Genomic DNA, 21,142 nt, shown 5'->3' on the forward strand with positions numbered 1-21,142 from the left:
GCCCGGCGCCCTGTACGTGATCCAGCCCGTCCCAAGGGCGACACCGCGTTCCTCCCGGCCCTCGACAAACGGGCCACCCGACCGCTCAGGGCCGGGGGCAGGACCCCGCACCCGGCGGCACCGAGGGAGGCGGAGGCCGCTCTGCTCCCCCGCTGACACGGTACAACCGCTACGAGCGTTGCACAGGGCGAAGGACTTAAAAAGCCAGACAGGTGTGCGTGGTTTACAAAGCCGATACCGTAATTGTTTATTTTAAGCGTTTTTCTATAAGGACGTAACAAATAGCTTATATTCGGAGTTTACATGCACGACCTCACTTAGAAACACCAGTGTGCCATCTGCTGCTGGCGACTAGCCACATTTTTAAAGACGGCATGGGATTATCCTTCAGCTGCCTGAATGTATAGTGCACTTACATTTACATTCTTAAGTATTTGTTATGTAGCAACAATAAGGGCAAAGACTGCTCACACTGAACGTATTATCCACCCTTGACTCTAGCAATTTTGTAGATGCTCTATAGAAATCATCTCACTTGTTACTTTCCAAAACATGCTGAAGAACTGTCAGGTCTACGGGAGATTTCTGGAATTTGATGTTCCAAGAATTAGAAATTTCATCATTAGGACTTAGCCCTGTGCTTGCTTTCACACACCAAGTTTTAGCCCCAGGGGCTTGTATTTCTAGTAGTAACTGCCAACAAATCAAGGTATTTCTTTGCAGGAGAAAAATAACTTCCTTGGCATTCCTGCTTCCCCATACTGTTGTGTGGCTGGAAATCCCCCTCTTGAAACTTCAGTTGACAAGCATTCTTGTTACACCATGTTGTAACCTGTCTGCAATTCCCATTACGAGATAGTCATGCTTTGGTACAAAGTGAAACAGTTTTCACAGAGAGCTGATACTGGCAGCCTCCTGCCCATAAAGAAACCCATGAATAAGTTACACAGTACTTCAGTCTCAGCAAAGGAGACCAGGAAGTCAAGCTAACATTTCAGATGTCATTCATGTTACAACAGAGATACTCCACAATAGACACAATTCCAGCCCATCCCATCCCATCCAAAGACATCTTTCTCACTGCAAGAAGAATTTTTTTTTTTTTATCTGAAAGGAACAGATTATCTACCTGCTTCCTGCAGAACAGGCAAAAATGTGTCCCTGCTGCTAGTGTCTCAGAGCAGGACAGTGGAGATGCTGAGTTTAACTCTACATAACAAGATAAACAGAGGTGAGTGAGTAGTATGTTCCATGCCTGCAGACACAAAAAAACACCCCAACAAAAAGCCCACACAAAACCCATAAGCACAACCTGCCCCCAAACAAGACACACTACATACTGCAGAAAGAAGTAGAACATCAAGTAATAGCTTTCTTGCGAAATAGGGATAAGCAGACATTTGAATCACCCAGAAATCTGTAGTTCATGAGGATCTGGAAGTATTTGTAACATGTTAAACCAGTATCACCTATTTTCTCTTCAAAGCCAGACACTTTCAGGTATAAATGAATGAGGTTTTTTTTTCCTGGTCCAGTTTTACAAGGTGGAGAGTGAAGTGGAAGGTAGTAATACAAACAGAAAATAAGCTCTATGCATAGGTTACAGCCTTGCACTTGTACAGTTTTCCACAACAGTTTTTCCTTTTGCAAATATATGGATAAATGCTGTGCCAATTACTGTGGAAATTCCCTTATGGCGATGAACAAGCAACATACTAAAATAATCAGATACTGTGGCTACCACACAACTGCGTGGATGAGAAAACACTGAATTTCCAAAGGACAGTAAAATTATATTAATTCTGTGCAAATCCCAATAAAAACCCACGAGAAGTTCTGTTTTCTTGAGTTTAATTGGATCTTTTATTACTTAAGCTGTGACTTCACAGTCTTAACCTTCAGCAATTTGCAAAGAGGAGGCATACAAGAAAGGTTACAACACTTAATGGAAGGGACTCCCTACTGAAGGGGGGGGGGGGGGCAGGCAAGGGGGCAATCCCAAGGCAGAAGAACTGGGAGCGCCAATTTGTTCTCAAGTCTCATGTGAAGACTCCTGGAAAAGGCTGATTACTTGAAAGAAATCAAGGAAATAAATTTAGGAAGCAGAACCTGAGATTAAAGTGAGCTGGAACCAGGAGACAAACACCAATGTCAAAATGCAAATAAACCAAGCAGAGTAAATCCAGACAGAACCCAACAGTAACAGAGGCTGAATGAATAAATAAAGTCCCTAGGATTAAACCAGATTTATGCTGCCACTCAGCTTCTTCAACAGACGTATAAAGCTGTAACTGACTGTGGCATGGTGGCTTCAGCCTCTGCTCCCCTGAAGCCACTGTCCAACCAGGTAGAAAAATAAAGGTCTAAATCACTGGAAATTCTTTCATTTACAAAACTAATGGAATAGGGTTTGTTTTTATGCTTCTGTGTCAACTTCCGATTTATCTTCCACTCCATTCTGCTCATCTTTCATTTCTGCATCTTCAGTGTGGCTGGTGTGAAGAGTAGCAGCTGACTAAAAGAGAGACAAAGAACATATTCCTCTGTTAAACAAAATTGCTAGCATTTGCAAACAATACCACAAACATCATTTGATTCTTATCACTAGGATACCTGGTCTTCCTGCAAGACTGAATTAAGACATTAGGACCTTCAGCCAAGAGAAAAGAAAAATTTCTTTGCATTTTTTCTGCATCCAAGAAACCAAAAGCAGTTTAGAGGAGGCTAAGAAATAACACTGGTGTTAGACTGTTGTGATTCATAACGTGGTGTCCACATGCTTGCCACATAACACTTCAAGAAAGCGTTCTCCCACAAGCTGACATTCCTTTAGGCAGTTCTGTACAAAACTGCTTTTGTCCTGCTTCAGTTTCAGCAATTCCCATACCCTGCCCCCAGCCCCAACTTGCACGAGGCACATCTAGACTCAAAATATGAAGGATCTTTGTTGGACAACTCGCAGCAACATGTGGCAAGGTCAGTTTTTACAGCAGGACATAACCAGCACATCTTGACCTTGCAATAATTTTTAAACACAGTAAAGGGAGGTAGAAGTGTCTTGACCTGCTCATCTCAAAAGACTGCAATGAAATTGCTATTCCACCTGTCAGCCTAACACCCTGAACCATCTGATTTATAACAAAGTTAGATGAGAACCAGACAAGAAGCAAGGACATAAGCATGTGCTGTTGGAGGGGAACAGGAGGGCAGAAAGCATCACAATCCTTAACTGTTACATCAGCTTAAGATGCAAGAAGAAACCACAGCCGAACATCACCCCGGCAAAGATCAGCTTTCATCCTTAGAAGCATTCTATGAAGCACACAAGAGTGAAGTCTCCTCTCCACAGAAAACCCGTCAGCTAGCAATCCTGGACCTAAGATAAGGCGATAAACATCTTGACCTTTAAAAATTCACACTTTACATGTGAACTATTCAAATTTATGAAGCAAACTACTGATGCAAGAGTGACTGACAAACTTCAACAGACCATCAGCCATGCAGATGTCAGGCATTTAGGACCTACAGTCCAAGCTGCCCTCTTAGCCATCAGAAGATGTCTGGTAAACAAACCCTCTTCTCCAGAATTCTTGAACTTCTCCCATCACCACTAATAAGCTGTCGCAGCTACATAAAGCAACATGGTAGATGGAATTAACAGGAAAACATGTTTTCTTGCAAGAAAAATCCCCAAGCCTGACCTGGGGAGTAAGCATCCTTTGTTTATGGTTCTGTGTTCCATTGACCCCCTTTTCATACAAAACCACGTCAATTTGAAGTAGGCCAGGTGGCTCAGAGAAGAGGAAAAAAAAAAATGTAGACATATGCACATTCCCAAGATAGTCTTAACTATTGACAAGAATGAGCCAGGCCAATAGCACCCTGGTCTGTATCAGAAATAAGTGGGGCCAGCAGGACTAGGGAAGTGATCATCCCCCTTGTACTCAGCACTGGCAGGGCCACACCTTGAATCCTGCATCCAGTTTTGCGCCCCTCGCTACAGGGGAAACATGGAGGTGCTGGAGCGTGTCAAGGAGGGGCAGTGAGGCTGGTGAAGAGCCTACAGCACAAATCTTAGGAGGAACAGCTGAAGGAACTGGGGTAGAAAAAAAAATGGGGTAGCCTGTAGAAAAGGAGGCTCAGGGAAGAACTTGCCACACTCTACAATTGCCTGAAAGGAGGTTGTAGCAAGGTAGGTGCCCGCCTCTTCTCCCAAGTAACAAGTGATAACAGAGGAAACGGCCTCAAGTTGCACTAGGTGAGGTTTAGATTGAATATTAGGAAAAATTCATTCACCAAAAGGTCTGTCAAGCCTTGCAACAGGCTTCCCAGGGAAGTGGTTGAGCCACCATCCCTGGAAGTATTTAAAAGATGTGCAGACATAGCACTTAGGGACATGGTTTACTGGTGGACTTGGTAGTGCTAGGTTAATCATTAGACTTGATGATCTTAAGGGTCTTTTCTAACCTCTGTGATTCCATGACTCTAAAGGCTGACCCTATCCAAAGTAGATGGGAAAATCTGCCCTAAGTGCCACGTCTCTGCAGTATGCCCAACAGTCTGCAATCTGAAGACTAGAGTCCACCTGTGGACAATAATACGACTCACTCTGTCTTAGGGCCCAAGGTGTGCATTTTGAAAAGCACCTTTTGTACTTTTTGGGGGTATAGCTTGCTTCAGTGATCCACTCTTCCTCTCTGAACAGCAGCTCTTGCTGTGTCCCACGACTAGTGGAGGAAGCCAGATTCCCAGCAGCTATGCTAGCTGAAAGGAAATTGCACAGGAGAGCCTGACAGCTGACAACTAAAACCTGTAATTTTAAAAGTGAAGATGTTCAACAGTGAAATAATTCTAGTTTAGTTGCTCTTCCTGAGGTTTTACATTAAATCCTACCAAAAATTAAGGTACCGCATGGTTATACATGACAATGTCTAAAAGGACAGAATACTTTCTTCCAGGTTCCAATAATCAAGGACTGTTGACATCAGGCTGCCTCAGCGAGATACGTAAGTACACGGACAATGACACTTTCCTCACAGAACCAGTGGGAAATGTTTGCATTTATGTGCTTGTTTCACTCCTTCACGAGAAGCAGAACCCAATCCACAGAACTACTGCTCCTCTTTGGAGAGGGAAAAAACCCACCAACCACCCACCCACAACACACACAGCTGAAAAGCCACAAACAGAACAGCTTGGCCACCCAACTATCCAGTTAGGAGTGATTACCCCATGCTTACTATTATGACTACTTTAGCAGAGTAAGAGATGAAGAATGGAATACATCTCCCATTGCCTCCAGGAGATAAATTTATTTCCGATATGTCAGTTTGAAAGACCAGGGGAGGGAAGAAAGAGAGGTTTATAAAGCATCTCATGTAGGAAATTGTCGACTCAGTCTGAAATGGCTGAATTGTCAGGATACACTCATCGGAGGACAGCAGGCCCTTGGACAGGCTCACTGACATAGTTAACTACAGAATATTGACATATCCCATGCATATTCCGGGAAAGTGGACAACAATCTGTGAAAATAGCCTCACAAGACAGAAGCTTCTGTCCTCCCCAAAGTTACTGAGAAAATCTGAGGCTGATACAAATCCCACATGTGCCCTAGAAATTACAGGTTTACCTAGTCCTTCTGGACCATCACATTTAAGGAAAACAGAACATTTTCTTAGGATATATGATTCTCACCAGTAACTTCAAATGTTTCTTGCTAGTTGATACAACCTTGTTATAACCTGTATTCAAATACTGTCATTGTTAACCGAACTAGTATTTACTAAAATTCTAGTGAAAGCTTAGTACAAAAACTACCCATGCAGTAGAATAATGTGTCATCTGACAGTCTGAATTCATACTGACACTTCATAACTGATCTGTGACATTTGGGATGGAGACAATCCTGAGCACCATCTGTACGACAGACGTAAGGCCTCAGTAGGCAGGCCACCCAGGCACCAAAACAGACTGTGCTTCAGAACAATCAGTTCAACGAACATTGATGCTTTTTTCAGTTCTTGAACGTTACCATGTTTGCATCTCATGTCTTCAATTACTTTCTGATTAACGCTCAGCTGTTGCAAAGTCAGCTGAAATACATAAAACCACTCTGTGCAGTGCTCGGTATTGCCAGTTGTCTTCTTCAAACAAGACAGCCTCACCATTTTGACTGCTGGTATTTTCAAGTGTTTTCTCCCCGCAGAGGAAGCTACGTGAGTGTTCTCCCACTATACTTACCTTTGCTAAGAATAAGAAGTAAGCTTAATGCCTAAAACACTGTTCCACGTCTAACATGTGACATCACCTCTTGTAAATCTTCTGGAGTAGTGTTACTTACCTTTATGTCTTTGTCTGCAAGCCTTTGGAACATGTTGGCATACATCTTTTTCTCTTTCTCACGCTGCTCCCGTATTTTTTGCTGACAAGTTATCAGTTGCACTTTGGCAGCTTTGTTACTTGGATAAAGTTGTATCACTTTCTGGAAATCTCCCCGGGCCAATTCAAAGTCATTGACAGCCAAGTGCGCTTCTCCACGCCGGAAGAGGCCTTTTTCATTGTTGCTATCCAATTCGAGTGCCTGTATTAAAAATCAAAACCAAACCACATTCAGAATTTTTTTTTTTTTTTTAATAATACGCAGTCAGAAAACCAGAGACTGCTAGAAACTGTACCTTCTGATGTGAATTTAGAGTCTTGTCAGGGCTTACTAATAAGGTGAGCTGAATACAGTAGAAGTAAGTACAAAGAAAACTGGCTATTTGAGAGTAGAGAACCAGCAAACCTAAGATTTAGGTCTGGCTCTATTCCACCACTTTGAAGGACCTTTGCCAACACAACTACCTTCACCACATCTCAGTGTTTCTACCTGCCAAATACTTGAATATTCTCCATGTAGCAGCAAGTTAGTAAAAGGTATTCAAAAGGACAGCAATAATGAGAGTAACCTGTCTGATATTTTTACATTGTGTATTCAGTACTACTCAACTCCCAGTTGATAAGAAAGGCCAAACACCACGTGGCCTGGTGTCCCTCAGATTGTTAAAACAAGAGATAAAACTGTCAGATGGCTTGCACAGTTTAAAAATAAACCAAACCTGACTACCTTGTTGCAGTTCTCCAAAGCCTGGGAGTATTCCTTCAGCTTGAGATGGCACATAGCTAGATTAAGGTGGGCAGCAAGCCTCAGGCTTTTGGCTTTCGTATCCTCCTCATCAGAGAGTCCCGATTCATGCTCCAGCCATGACACAATCTTCTTATACTGTAATGCTGCTCGTTTGTATTTCCCCTCCTGTAAAAGAAGGCAGTTCAACTATCACACATCACAGTAACATCACAGTAACTTACCACCCTCTCTCCCCTTCTGCTTACTTTGAGCAACAGATCTGACAAAAAATAGTTCCATCAGAAATTAATTTAAATCATCAAAAATATACTTCTGAAAGTCATTCCTGCATAGGATCAGAAAACCTTTAGGAATACCTACTAGGGGTATAGGCCAGCATTGATACTTCACTCTTAACTCCCACCTTTATATTCAACTTTTGATAAAAAACAAAGCAGATGGGGCATTTTCAAAACAGCACTATTGTTGTGTCCTGAAGATAATGGGGAACTCTTGCCTTTGACTGGTCAAATTGTTTGAAACTGCTTTTCTACATATCTTTACCCAAACAAACATTGCTCATTCACAGCACTATCCCACAGCAGGAACCTAAATACTGTAACCTTGCTACTATTCAATGTATGCCCCAGAATTACCTGTAGGTACAAGCAAACAGCTCTGACAGAGAGAACTAACTCCCTGCAGAGTTAGTTCTTTGGATATTCCAACTCTTGAGGTGTGGTTTTTTGTGGGTTTTTTTTTTGTTTGTTTGTGTGGTTTTTTTGTTTGTTTTTTGTTGGTTTTTTTTGTTTGGTTGTTTTTCAAAAGACACCTTCCCCTCCAGTTCTCCTTATAAAACCACAGAATATCATGAACACCACTCTGAAATGACAGGAGCTGTAATCATCATTATCGGCTCATAACATGGACTAAGAAATGTTATTATTACTTGGGGACTGTAGTTTACCTTGAAGTACTGAGTGCCTCTCTCCTTCACAATGCCGCTTTGCTCCAGCTTCTCATCTGTGTTCATTTCCCAGGACTCCTTAGCCTATCCAAACAGAAACAATTCAAGTCAATGATGCAGCTTTTGGGGAGACCCAAATGGCTGTACTGCTTCCCACTAACAGTATGACAGAGAGAGGTCTGGCAAAGCAGTTTCACCCTGCAAACTGGGCTAGTGCAGTAGAGACACTGACAGCAACGGACAGGGATATACTATAAAAGCAAGGACAATTTCAGCCAAGAGCTCCCAGCATGTCGTCATCTCTCACAACAGTGGCTTCCTTATTTCAGATCAATGTTCAAGGATTCCATCATCTTTGTTTAAGCTGCACTCACACTTCTCCCCCCATCTCCCAATCTCTTTGGGACTTCATCTCTCATTCCTACCTTTTCAAAGCTTTTGAGTTTCACTTCATACTGTAGCTCTGCATCTGGAGGGATCTGAAATTTCTCCTTCCCAGCACTTCCAAAACCATAGCTGTAAGATCAAGGCGGTGAGAGGAAGAAAAGAATGAAATGAAGAAAGAAACAAACCAACAAAAAGCAAGTTCCAAAACTATCCATCCAGCCATATTGAATACACAGGAAGCTGGAGGCAAACAAAAATATGCAAATCTGGGATGCCTATATAGCATTAATAAAAGACAAAGGCTTGAAGAATTCTCAGTACTATTCTAAAATTAGCAAGCACAAGGTAGAAGAAAACTAGAGAAACCTGGGTTTAATTTCATTACTCTCTCAGTCACCAGTTCCTATTCTTTCTTTTTTTAGCTTCTATGAAGGAAAAGCAAGTTCTCTCTCCATCGAGGAAAAAAGAATATACTTTAAAGTTATACATATCTTGCTTTATATTCATGACCCAAGACTGAATGCAGTGCAACTCCAGTAAGAAGCTGCATATTAAGAGGAAAACCCTCAAGATCAGATTGCTTTGCAATCAGTATCCCTCTTTTCCCATCAGGTTCAGTTCCAGTTCAAAAAAAACTTATAAAATAAAAACTGAAGTTAACTATCAGTGCAAACTCCACTTGTTTCAGATATGTTCTCACTGTAAAGAGAAAATTCTGCTTATATCCTAAACTGACTAAGGTGACAATATTGGGCAGTCATATGTCTTGGTTAGCTGTTGTTAGAGAATTCTATAATGGGCCAAGGTTTGCATGACTTTGCCTTGTATCTCACAGGAGTCTTAAAGGCTTTTTTTGAAAAGGCTTTCAGAATACCAGTGCAAGTTTTCTACTGACAAAAGATTTATAGGAATCTTTACTAACCACATCACCTAAGGACTAGCTATCTGGTCACACTGGGCTCCTCAGAAGGCTCTTTTCCTATTCTAAGGCTGTTCTTTAGGTATCTTTATAAGTACTGCTGTATAGTTAAGTACTGTTTCATTAAGAGGGACCACAAAAATGTGAGTTAAAGAGCAACAATTAATTTTTTTTTATATTCACCAAGATCAACACTACAGAGGCTTAAATAAATTTCTTTTGGAGTGCCATCACTTCACAACCAAGTGGCAAGGCAATCTTAGCTTCATACTTATACATCAAACTTTTGGGACTGATCATGGTTTTACCAGAGCACTGAAAAATGCTGAAAAGCGTTACAACAAAACGCTTTGTTCTTGCCAGATGCTTAATAGAAGACCTTAAAGTACCAAAAGATCAGAAAAAGCATACTTGGGTTTGAGATAGAACACAGATTCCTCAGATTTCTCCATTTTTTGAATGGCTTTCTCCAGACCATGAGGAAGATCATAGTTGTCACCTTCTCCGATCTCAAACCGCAATTCCCGCCTGTCAAAAACACGATCTCCACATCGGCCTTCAAACTGGACTGGTAACAAAAACAGAACCACCCGGAGAAAAATCAGAAGATATCCACATATGGTAAAGGGCAGGTAGCACAGCTAATATAGGAAGCGCCAAAGCCTCCTCCTGAACAGTCTTTTTTTCTCTTTTAACAACTACCTATGGTGGCTACTGCTACCATTAGCAAATAAAACTTCTGCTGCTGAACTTTATGAACCACCATGTGTAATTTGATGCAATATAAATAAGCCATAAGACTTATATATTTAAAAATGCTGTTTAAGAACAGCTTTACAAAATACTATTTTTCAACAGTCAATTGCAGAAATAATGCCATTAATTTTGACATACTCTGAGTAAGTACTTATCCCTGAGTTCACCTTTGGGGTTTTGGTGTTTTGATTTGTGGTTGTTGTTTTGTTTTTTTTTCCCCACTCCAAATGCCAGAACTACTTCCCCTCTTGTTCCTCAGCAAATGGCAATACCTCCTTAGACTCCATCTACTTTTTGTGATCAGATAAGCACTTTATCAGATCCAGTATCTCTGGAGAACACAGGTGCTGCTGGAAAATGTAAACCTCGCTAAAAATAAAAAGAAAGCTTACTCTGTGTTGTTAAGTTACTTGGTAAAGGAAAGAGAATTCACATATTCCTATCCCTCAGGGCAAGGAGTTGTAGATTGGGAGAAAGGTTCTCTCTCTCCGGCCCCCCCCCCCCCCAGTAAACCCATTTACTATTTGTGTAACAGACTTACTATCTACAAGTGCACCCTCATTGGGCTTGGAGTAGCCTTCCCCTTTTTTACGGATTCTTCGGATGATGCCACCATCTTCATCATCAGTGAGATCCTCCCCCTTGAACTCAAAAAGTTCGATCTGTGAAGGGAAGAGCAGCCGTGCATTTATTTTCATCACATCAATTCAGTAATTCACAGAATTTGCTCTCCAGGTACTTTTGAAATGTTCAGAAAGCCACTATCTTAGTTTATCTCCTCTAAGATATTAAACCACCAAGGCTATGAAGATGCTATATTCAGTAGATACTGGCTGGAAACCTACTGAAGAGTTTCAGATTCTTTCAGGCCTTTACAGCTTTTTTTCTCCAGCAATATCGGTCTCCCAGTACTACAAATTAGATCCTTTATTTGAAAGGACTGTGAACCTGGTTTCTGAATAAAGCTTCCATGAGCCACAATGCTTAGGGACTACTACAAAAAAAAGATTCTATTGGCTTCTTTAGTAGTATTTTTGCTAACGTTTGCAGGTGGAAGTATGGACAGTGGTTTTTGGGATTGAGGCTTGTTTCTTTAATATGCGGGCAAATACCTTTTGAACACATTAAGCCATGAAGAATATGCTCTCAACTGCCACTTTGCAGTGCTACCACACTGATCAGCAGCTGTCTTACAGAGCTTATCAGAGCTCTCGCTTTACAGCTGAGTAGAATCACCAGTGGTGTCACTGCATCCAAGGGCCAGGGAGGTTTGTAATTAACACGAGGACAACAGGAGCAGAAAAATTGAATATAAACATACAATTGTTATCCTTAAGTCTTGACTATACCCTGAATTCCATATATAGTTCAAATTCACATCTATAGTGTTTCAAACTGAGTCCAAACTGATTTCAAATGCCTGTCCTGCAATATTAAAACAAATTAAAGGGTATCTTTTCAGACTTCGGCTATTTCCCACCTGTTTCTCCAGCCTCCTGCTCTTGTGACAGAGAACAATAGTTTCAAAAGTCCTATGTCATCCTCCCCTGCATCACTGCACAGAGTTTGGTGTTCTCTTTCTACTCACTGCTTTTTCCCCTCTAGTCTTGCCTTATTGTGGAATCATTTCAGAAAAAATATATTTCCAGAAGAATGATAAAACAACAAAACCATAATCTGGCCCACTTTTCATCTAAACTTGTTACTGCAACAAATTTTTCAGAATTTTAAAGAGCTGGTGTTAATGCAGGAGATAAGCCTGAATCTTCACATGCTCTCCCAAGTCTCCAATGCAAATCATAGTTTAAAGTGGGAGTGCCATGACAAGATGAAAAAATACTCTAGTCACAGAAGAAATTTGTTGTGGCTATTACCTTAAGAAAAGTCTTTTGCTATCCATGTTTGAGTAAAACAATAGTAAAAACAGCACAGAAGAGTAAGCCATTATAATCAGTATTGTTTAGACTAAGTACCTCATTAAAAAAAAAAAAAAGTTCAGGGCTAATGCTGTGGAGGTTCATGACACTGGACTTAAGATACCCAGAATGCAAAAGGAATTGAATATTCACCAGCACTAAGAGTACTTCCACTTTGTATTTTGATGGATACCTAATAACAAATAATATTCTGGTCTTTATCTTCAGTTTGTCCGAAACAAGCAAAGTCATTCCAGAACATCCCACTGATGACATACGGGTTTCCTCATTATTTTTTTTTCCACCTACACAACAGTATTCTATGGAAGAATCTATCTGTTTATATTCCTTAGCAAAAGCAACCACGATAACAGCTCAAAACCCTCAAAACAAAGAAAACCCCCCCAACATAACCAAACAAAAAAACCACCAAAACTCCGAACCATAAGACATCCATTATTTCTGGTCATAATGAAATGCTGATGTGGTGATGACATAGCTACAAAAAACTTTTAAATAAGTTTTACAGGGTCATTTTTAAGGCTACTTGCACAGAATTTTAGTATGGTTACGGCACTTGCAAAGGCACCATGCTGACACTGTTCTAATAATAAAAAGAAAATGTAGAGGCAGGACTATAAGAGTGGAAACTCAAGAGATTTTAAGCACCTGAGAGTCATACTAGTTAGAAGTCCCTTCTACCTAATAAAAAAGAGTTTCTGGATCTAAGTTCCACTCCCCCAGTTCAGGATATACCCAGCACTGCTTATCTGTTGTAGCTAGTCATCTGCAGGCCTTTTTGTTAGGGAGGCACAGGCAGCTTCAGTGTTTTTCTTTCTTTCTCCCTTTTCTCCTCTAACATTACTGCTCAGGCAGGGGATAGAGAGGGTCATGAATGAAACACTACTTTTACCTAAACTACCCAGAAGATGGAGAGGTCAGACTGGCATCATTAAGAAAAATTTAGTGGGAAGTGGCTAATCTGGATGACTATCAGGTAAGACTCAGTACTACTCTGATGAAACAAATCTCATCTTGCAGGTAGCGCTTTTATTTATCAAAAGGTTAGGTATTATCTCTTGTTGCAGGACAACAATGTAGCATCCTGTATGCTACTGCTAAGCCCTTCAGAATACTTCATCATGCTGACAAGGCAGAAGATCTTGAGCTTTGAAACACTGCACATGGACAGTAAAAAACAGAGGTGAGCATCTTCAGTAATTGCTATGCTGAAGGTCTATTTGTTTTTCCTTTCCCTCAACAAAATGAGGTGGGCAGAAAAATGCAGAGGGGTAGAGGAAAAAAAACTCTCCCTTCAAAATCCTGCCCTGTATTGTACTTAGTATCACTCGCACTTGTGCAAAGCACAGAGCATTCCAGCATGTGTAGTTTTAGCCAATATAAAGAAGCCACAAGTATCTACAGAGTTAACCATTTAAAAAATGCCCTTTAAAAACAGCTTTACAAGATACTATTGTTTCAACAGTCAACTGCAGAAATAATGGCATGAGTTTTGATACACTTTCAATTAGTTCTTATCCCTTAGTGGCCTGGGGTACTACCTGCTGGCAGCATTTTTTTAATCCTTCCACACAAAATACACCTTTAATGCTATTACTCACAAGTTCATGCAAGAAAAGAAATCGGAATACAATATCCAACTATGTTTAATTTATCCTTCTTAACAGATGCTCATTGTTTCCCTTAAAATCTAAACAGGCTTTCAGTCCCTACTCTGTGAGTTCCTTCTACCTTTCTCAGGTATTAGATGAAACCTTCAATCTTACAGCAATCATCAGGGCTTAATTTTCCTTATGCCTCTAACATAGGAATCCATTTCATTGATTAAGTATTTTAGAATAAAGTGATTTTCAAAAAAACACATTTAAAGTCCATCTGCCTTCTCTCAGGTTCAATTAAAGTATTTCTTGGAAAATTGAACTGCTTCAACAATAAAAAGAAATATATCCTCCCAAACACAGTTTAGACTGTTTGTCAGAGCATGCTCCAGGAACTGCTTTAGTATCATGTTTGATTTTTCCATACATTAAGAGTCTCAGCATTCTGAGAAGCCACCCTCACTACTGAAATAACGCACAACAGACAGCTGCTATTTCCAATCCCTTTGTGGGGGGCACATGGCGAGGGAAGATGCCTTGAAGATCCCTAGGAAATGGGTTCCGTCCTCTGCTGACAAGGTTAAGAAATACCCACACTAACTGGCTCCACGCTCACCAAGACACCCAGTTCACCTCCCAGGAAGCCAACTGTCCACATGAATTGCAAAATCACTGTTATCCAGACCCCAAACCCAGGACTGTCAGAATCTATCACAGGGACCAAGTGTGTACAGACTACTTTCTGTGATGGTAATATTGATCAATGTAGCCTGGATCCACAGACATTGGTCATAAACAAGGAACCTGAATGCAAACTCTTATGGTGCTTTAAGGCTTATTAAAATGCTCAGCTCTACAGAAAACCGAGTTCATAGTTGCACGGCTGTTCAAATACACTTTTATAGTCCAGCAGTTTATATGGCACCATTATCTCTTTTCTCCCCCAAACAGCTCATAAAAAATCATGTTAATATTGCAAAGAAAACACAAAAAAAAGTACAAAAAAAATGTTACTAGGACATTAATTGCTCTTCCTGTTGTTGAGATCTTTTACATGTTCAACATAAGTATCATTACTTTGAGTCCTATGAAGTAGAAAGAGGGTTAAAAATTCCATTTTTTCAACTACTTCAGAGTCTGTCACTAAGATGGGTCCACCCTCCCAACCTGCACTCTCCCATAGTGATTCATTCTGTAACTGTAAAATAAAAACTATGAACCCTGGAAAACATTCAAGTATTTTTAAGAACTCCAAAATAAAGGAACCTGAGCCACTGCAGATCAGTAGCAGCTAGACTAGAACTCTGTACATTGCCCACATTACCCTAATTGAGCACACTTTTTCTTTTGAAAACCTAACATTCCTGTTTTAAAAGGGTATTACATCACATATTTTCTACACTGAAATCTGATCTTTGTTGTGTTTTTCAAGCATACGGTTTTAGTGACCATCTCTCACTTACCTCAAAAATCAGCGTAGCGTTGGGAAGTATCTTTGGGGGGCTCCCAGCTGAGCCATAGGCGTATTCTGGTTTACATGTAATCTGACAGATTTCACCAACCTTCATAGTTGCCACAGCAATGTCCCATGCTTTTATCACCTCACCTATGCAAGTCAAATTTCAATCACATGATTGCTAGGCATACATGAAAGGCATGATCAGCTGTAAAACTGAACTTCAGTGCTTTCAGTATACAAAAGCTAAGACAGAGCAGAAATGCTGAAAGACTTGTGATTGCTCTGATTTATCAAAGGTTTCTTCATTCTAGGTGTAGTGATTCTTTTCCTCCCCTATAGGGGACACAAGTAATCTGAATACAGACATGGACTGAAGTGCTTGGCACAATCTCAAGTACGAGGAAATAACAATAAACTGAAGGTCTTAGGGCAAGAGATTGCCTGCTCCTATTTTGAAAACAATCTTTTCTCTCTCTACTTTATCAGCTGGCAAAGAGCAGCACAAGTGGTAACTAGAAGTTAACATCCACTTGAATGGGAAGGGGAGGAAAACAGAAGTAGTCCTTCTAAAGCCAAAAGCGAGCAGAAGCTGGAATCTCAAGTAACAAAATCCTGTCTTTTCCTCAAGCTCTCCTACTTGCTGCTCCTTTCAACTCAATCAAGCAGCTTTTTTATTAGTCTTGCATTAATAGGTACACTTCGTATTATCTCAAATTTCAGTACACCACAGAATTTATCTCTCAATCAAAAAAAAACAGTGGGTGAGGAAGTGTCAGCAGAAAAAAACCAAACAATTCAGTAGTCTAAGATTTGCTGAAACAAAGATGTTTGTATTTCTGCATTCAAAAAATGAAGGTTTTTGATAATAAAGAGGTGTACTTCAAGATTCATATTTGGGTTAATTTGGAAACTAAGGGAAAAAGGGAGTACGTTTCATCATGCTGCAGCTGACAGCTGCCCCTATGCGCTCTGTTCCAGTGTCTAGTCACTATTAAGTACTCCTGAATTTGTGCCTTTGCCAAAACAAGTACCAACAAAATGCATATTCTGGCTACTTAACCATCCTTTATCACTGTACTTCAGTGCAAATTTGCTCCCCTGGAGTGCTTTGTCCAAGGCCTGTAATTTCTTCAGCAGGCCTCAGGGGCTACACAATTCCCTCATTCAGAAAAATCTCAAAGCCATTCTGATTTGGCCAGAAAATAAACCTTAAGCTCTGAAAACCAATTTAAATAGCAACTTTAAGGTGCAAAGAGTCATACATGCAAGGAAATCCCATCTCAATTATTAATACCAAACACAAGTTATTACCTTTTCCCAAGTCAAATGAGAATTTGTCTTTCCTGTCCAGACTGGAGTCAAATTTTGTGCCATCAAGAAGCCATCCTGTGTAATGGACGGTCACTTTATCACCTATCATCGGAGACTCTGTCCCACTGCCTTCTCTCTTGACAACCTGAGAAAAAACAGTAAGCAACATAAAGATCATTAAAGTCTTTTTTTGATTAATAATAATAATTAATAATAAAGTCTGCCTATTGGACATTAATTCCACGTACTTAGGTGCATGCATTATCATCTTCATTAGATAAAAGATTTGCAGGTCTACTTCAGTTATTTGGAAATGGATTGGCTATTCTGTCTACAGATTAGAAGTGTTGCAAATGCAGGAGCCTTAAGATGGCTCTGCTGTGATACAAGAACTTAATTGGCAACAGTTGGCACCAGCTTACAGATCTCTCTGCATCTATAGTTAGCAATGTCACTTAATTTCCTCAACAAGATTTTAAATGTTCTTGAAACTTTAACAGGTAAAACATTAGGCAAGCTGCCTTTTTTTTTATTTATTCAAGTACTTTCCTCACCACCACTCACTCTATCATTACCTACAAGTTTGGTGTTCTAGGTAAAGCATTTAAATAAGAAATCAGCTAGTTCTTTCCATGCAAAATCCATTCTAACATGCAATTCAGGATTGCTCAAGTGAAACCAGACAGTTCAACAAAAGTTAACAGAATCTCGCCCCAATGCGGGTTAGTTCTAGCAGCTACCACAGTAACACTTAGGAATTATTAAACTGTATTTTTGTCTTGCCACCACTCTGGGTGCCAGCACCCCAGTTTCACATACAACTGCAAGGATTTAATTTTCTTCCCAAGAGGTTCCCCAGCCTAGCTAGCAAGACCAATAGCAACTAAATGCACACTATACAAAATGCAAGATTAGCCAGTCTCTCTAGTATCCATTTAAAATGTATATAAAAATAAGAGAATAATACTGACATATCTCATAGGGCAAGGATATGAAGCCTTGCCCATAACAGGAATCCAGAAGTTCAGATTTGAGTTTTCTCCAACACTGACTGAAACCATCTAGCTCAGAGCCAAAGTTCTGCATTACTTTAGCTAGGCAAAAGGTAACCAATGGAGAACCCTATTCACTTGCATCTATAGAGACCTGAAAAACATCCTGTTCACACAAGATAAACATTTACTCAAGGACAGTTATATGGAAGTATGGATTGGTGTCCCTCCTTTGAAGAAAAACTATAAAGATGTCATGCTTCCACACCAATCGTGGTTTTCACTGCAGGAACCAGACCACTGGGAGACTCCTTCCCAAATTTCAACTTCTTGCAACCAACCACTGTCTATCTCCCACTCTGCCTTTCATCATCCCTGCAGCTGACTATATGGCTGAAATGCCAGCACCCTTCACCAAAGCTGAGGCAATGCGAACAGACTCTTAACAAACTGAAAGCACCTCACTGGATACATAAAAGACGAGGGGAAAAAAGTAAAATCTTGAAAAAAATACTACCTGCTCAGCTTCCTAGGGAGAGAATTCTCAGTATGAAAAGGGATGCCTGATCTCACACAGCACACCATCCCCTTACCCTGCACCACCTCAGTGCTACAGCAGTTATTAGCATTACAGAACTAATTACTGATTTCTCCTCCAAGGAAGGCAAAAAATCAAGCAACCACTATCACAGATCACAGAGGTAAGGGAACAGAGACATATGAAAATAACATGAATCTGGTAACCAACCTAAACTACATCATGTTTAGATGTATGTATAAAACCAGTGGATCCAAACTAGTAATTTTAAAGCAGCCAAACTGAAGTCACTTTGAAACGGTAGCTGCTTTTAATGAAAACTTACTATCCCAAATGCCATATTCTTGTGGCGTCATACTAAGTTATTCAACATAAAACTAACAAATATCTCATGTTCAGTATTTATGCATTATTATTCTTTTGCATCTACTTAATTTTCAAGAGACTCATTTCACTTTTTCATATACTCAACAGGGCAACCCTATTTTCTGTAAGATTTTTATTTCCCTTTCAGATGAAGAAACCTGGCTTTTCTGTTCATATTGTGATGGCAAGTATTTCTAAACTTAAGTGTTTACACTAGAAATAGTGCAATCACATTGAGCAATACCAGAAAAAAACCTCTGGATACTATTCTGATACAAAGCTAACGAAAAAATTAAAAAACCTCGTGGAATCAGTGCAATCATACTAGTACAAGATTGTTGCAGATAGTTCAGAATTAGACCCTTGATTTCAATGGGTGTATTCTGCACTCTAGTATAGAAAAATAAAATCCATGAAGGCTGGACTTCATGACCTCTACAGTCTTTTGCCTTATCAATTCACAATCTCACCTTTTTTGAAGTTCTCACAACCTCAGCTCTCTCGCCAGTATTTTTCCTCCCCCCTTTTTAAAATATTTTGAAGAGTCACCTGCTGCTTTTCCACCATCAAAAGGTGGGGATTGCACGATGTAGACAGACACACTCTCTGCCTTTTACCATGCTTAGTTAGGTATCCAAGATGCAGGAGACCCGTGGGCAGCTTCCCAGGCAGCCACGCAGATGAGAACTCTAACCTAATGCTCTAATCTGTGCTATATGTAAAAAATAGAAACTTTCACCAAAGCACATAAGCTGGAAACATGGGAAAGCAGAGTACAGAAACCAGCCACACATCTTCAATCTGGCCCCTGATAACCCTCCTGAGACTGCAGACGGCACCTCTATGACAAACCCAGAATTTAAAGCCAGAAGGCTCTAAAGGCTAAAACTAGAGTTTTGTCTTTGCTGCTTTGCTGTGGTGCTACTTTTCTTCTTTTTAACACCGCAACTATGAAATCTCACTGTGATTCAAAAAAAAACAACCAACACGTTTCCAGTGATCATTAGAAGTTTCTAGAGATATGGAAATAGGAAATATCTGACAGAGGAAGTTAGTGCAACTCCCCCTCATGGTATAAACGCTGCTGCACGTATCAACTGACTTTCCAGTACAAAGGATAGAAGCCAGTCTACTGGCACGTTGAATACAGGGCACAAGCCGCTCCCGCAGCCTGCCCTGGGGGTGGCCCCAGCGGCCTCACCTGCAGCTGGCTCGCAGCCAGCGCTCCCGCCGAGCCCGCACCAACGGGCCGCCGGCCCAGCTCCCGCCGCCGGCTTCACACCGGGCGCACGTGCACGATGCGCCACCGCAGGTACGAGCGGCCGGCGCGCGCCAGGAGCTCGCGCCAAGATGGAGCGCCCCGCTTCCAGCGCCGCAAAGGCGGGCGGGCGCAGGCAGACAGCCCCGCGCTGCGCCACAACCACGGCCGCAGACGAGCCACACGTGCCCCGCCGCGGCACCATCTTTAATTCCCAGCCCCCGAACACGTGCTGGGGGGCGGGCCCGGACACCCACCCCCCACTCCCCCCCAAAAAACGCCGTGCGGGCAGAGCCGCACCCTGCGAGCGGGGCGGAGAGCGCGGCCCGGCACCCCCGCACACCCCCCCCCCACACCCCCGGCCCCAGGGAAAAGCCCGAAGGCAGCAAGCAGCCCCTCCCCTCCACCACGGCCCCGGGCTTTCCTAGCGGGCGGCCCGGGCTGCGGCTCGCCCTGCCGGCGGGGGAGCCCCGAAGAGCTGAGGGGAGCCCCGCGTCGCCACCGCCGTGTGGGAGCCCCCGCGGGCGGGCAGCGCGTGCGCGCCTGAGGCGGCCTCCCGCCCTCCGCGCGCGCTGAAGCGGCAGGGCTGCGGGCAGCGGCCCCGGCCCCTCAGCGGGCACAACCCGCCCCGGCACGGCAACGTACTCGGGGGCGCCCGCCCGCAGGCGAGGAGGGACACGCACCCCTCCCGTGCGGACCCCTCCCCACCGGCCTCCGAGTCACTGCGGGGGGGCGGGGACGCGGAGCGGCCGCCCCAGCCACCAGGTACCTTGAGGACGCCCCCATCGCGCTTGGGGGTGATGTCCACCCCTTGCAAGGGAGCCCCGTCCGCTTTCATCTCCTCCGCCGTCATGCCGCCTGCCGCTGCCACCGCTGCGCAGGGAAGAGCCGCTCCGCGAGGGGGGGGGTCGGCACCGGCCTCCCGCCGGGCTGGGGCTCGCGTCTCGCTGCGCCTCCGGCTCCGAGCAGCGCGGGCGGGGGCGGGCGCCGCGCGCCGCCCTCCCTCCTGCCTTCGCCGCAGCGCCGGCTCGCGGGCGGCGGGGAGGAGGAAGGGGAGGGGAGAGGGAGGGACCGAGAAGTTTCTAGAGAGGCTGCCGCAAAGCGCCCGGCCGTGCCAGGGGCCGGGGTGAAAGTGTGTGTCGCCCCTGGGGGCGGAGAGGAGGCCGGGGAGGCGGCCGGCGTTACACGGCCGGAGGGTGAGGAAGAGTTAATTGGGGGGGGCGGGAGGGCCCGCTTGTGCAGCGCGGGCAGCGCGCCCGCCTCCCGCAGGTGGCGCAGGGTCCGGCCCCGCAGCGGGGAGGGGCCGCTGCCCCCTGCGCTGCCCGGGCAAGGCGCTGCGCTCAGCTGGGCTCGGAGCAGAGCCAGCCCTGCTGCCACCGCGGCCTCTGCAGCTGCCTGGCGCTTGCTTGCGTTTTCGCCCACCGCGAGCTGTGGACGAGCGCAGGAAAGGTAGAATCAGGCACGGGAGCAACGTGCCGGCAGCGAGCGTGCAGCCCCGGGAGCTCGGGGCATCACCTGGCTTGCCGGTGTGGCGGTCCCGTTAGAA

At 43.1% G+C, this 21,142-nt stretch overlaps 1 protein-coding gene across 1 annotated transcript; it reads right to left on the bottom strand.

Annotated features, from left to right (window-relative positions):
- Nucleotides 1-215: 215 nt before the first annotated feature.
- FKBP4 (FKBP prolyl isomerase 4) lies at nucleotides 216-20,622 on the bottom strand. Its single transcript, XM_040595822.1, has 10 exons — nucleotides 20,366-20,622; nucleotides 16,443-16,587; nucleotides 15,136-15,278; nucleotides 10,679-10,799; nucleotides 9,793-9,949; nucleotides 8,501-8,591; nucleotides 8,076-8,159; nucleotides 7,109-7,294; nucleotides 6,344-6,583; nucleotides 216-2,515 (listed from the first exon to the last, which is right to left on the bottom strand). Exons 1-10 carry the CDS (start codon nucleotides 20,447-20,449, stop codon nucleotides 2,417-2,419), a joined length of 1,350 nt encoding a protein of 449 aa, XP_040451756.1. The 5' UTR covers nucleotides 20,450-20,622; the 3' UTR covers nucleotides 216-2,416.
- Between the last annotated feature and the right edge of the window lie 520 nt (nucleotides 20,623-21,142).

Source organism: Falco naumanni, chromosome 5 (genome assembly GCF_017639655.2).
Source record: "Falco naumanni isolate bFalNau1 chromosome 5, bFalNau1.pat, whole genome shotgun sequence".
In the NCBI taxonomy this organism is placed as follows: domain Eukaryota; kingdom Metazoa; phylum Chordata; class Aves; order Falconiformes; family Falconidae; genus Falco; species Falco naumanni.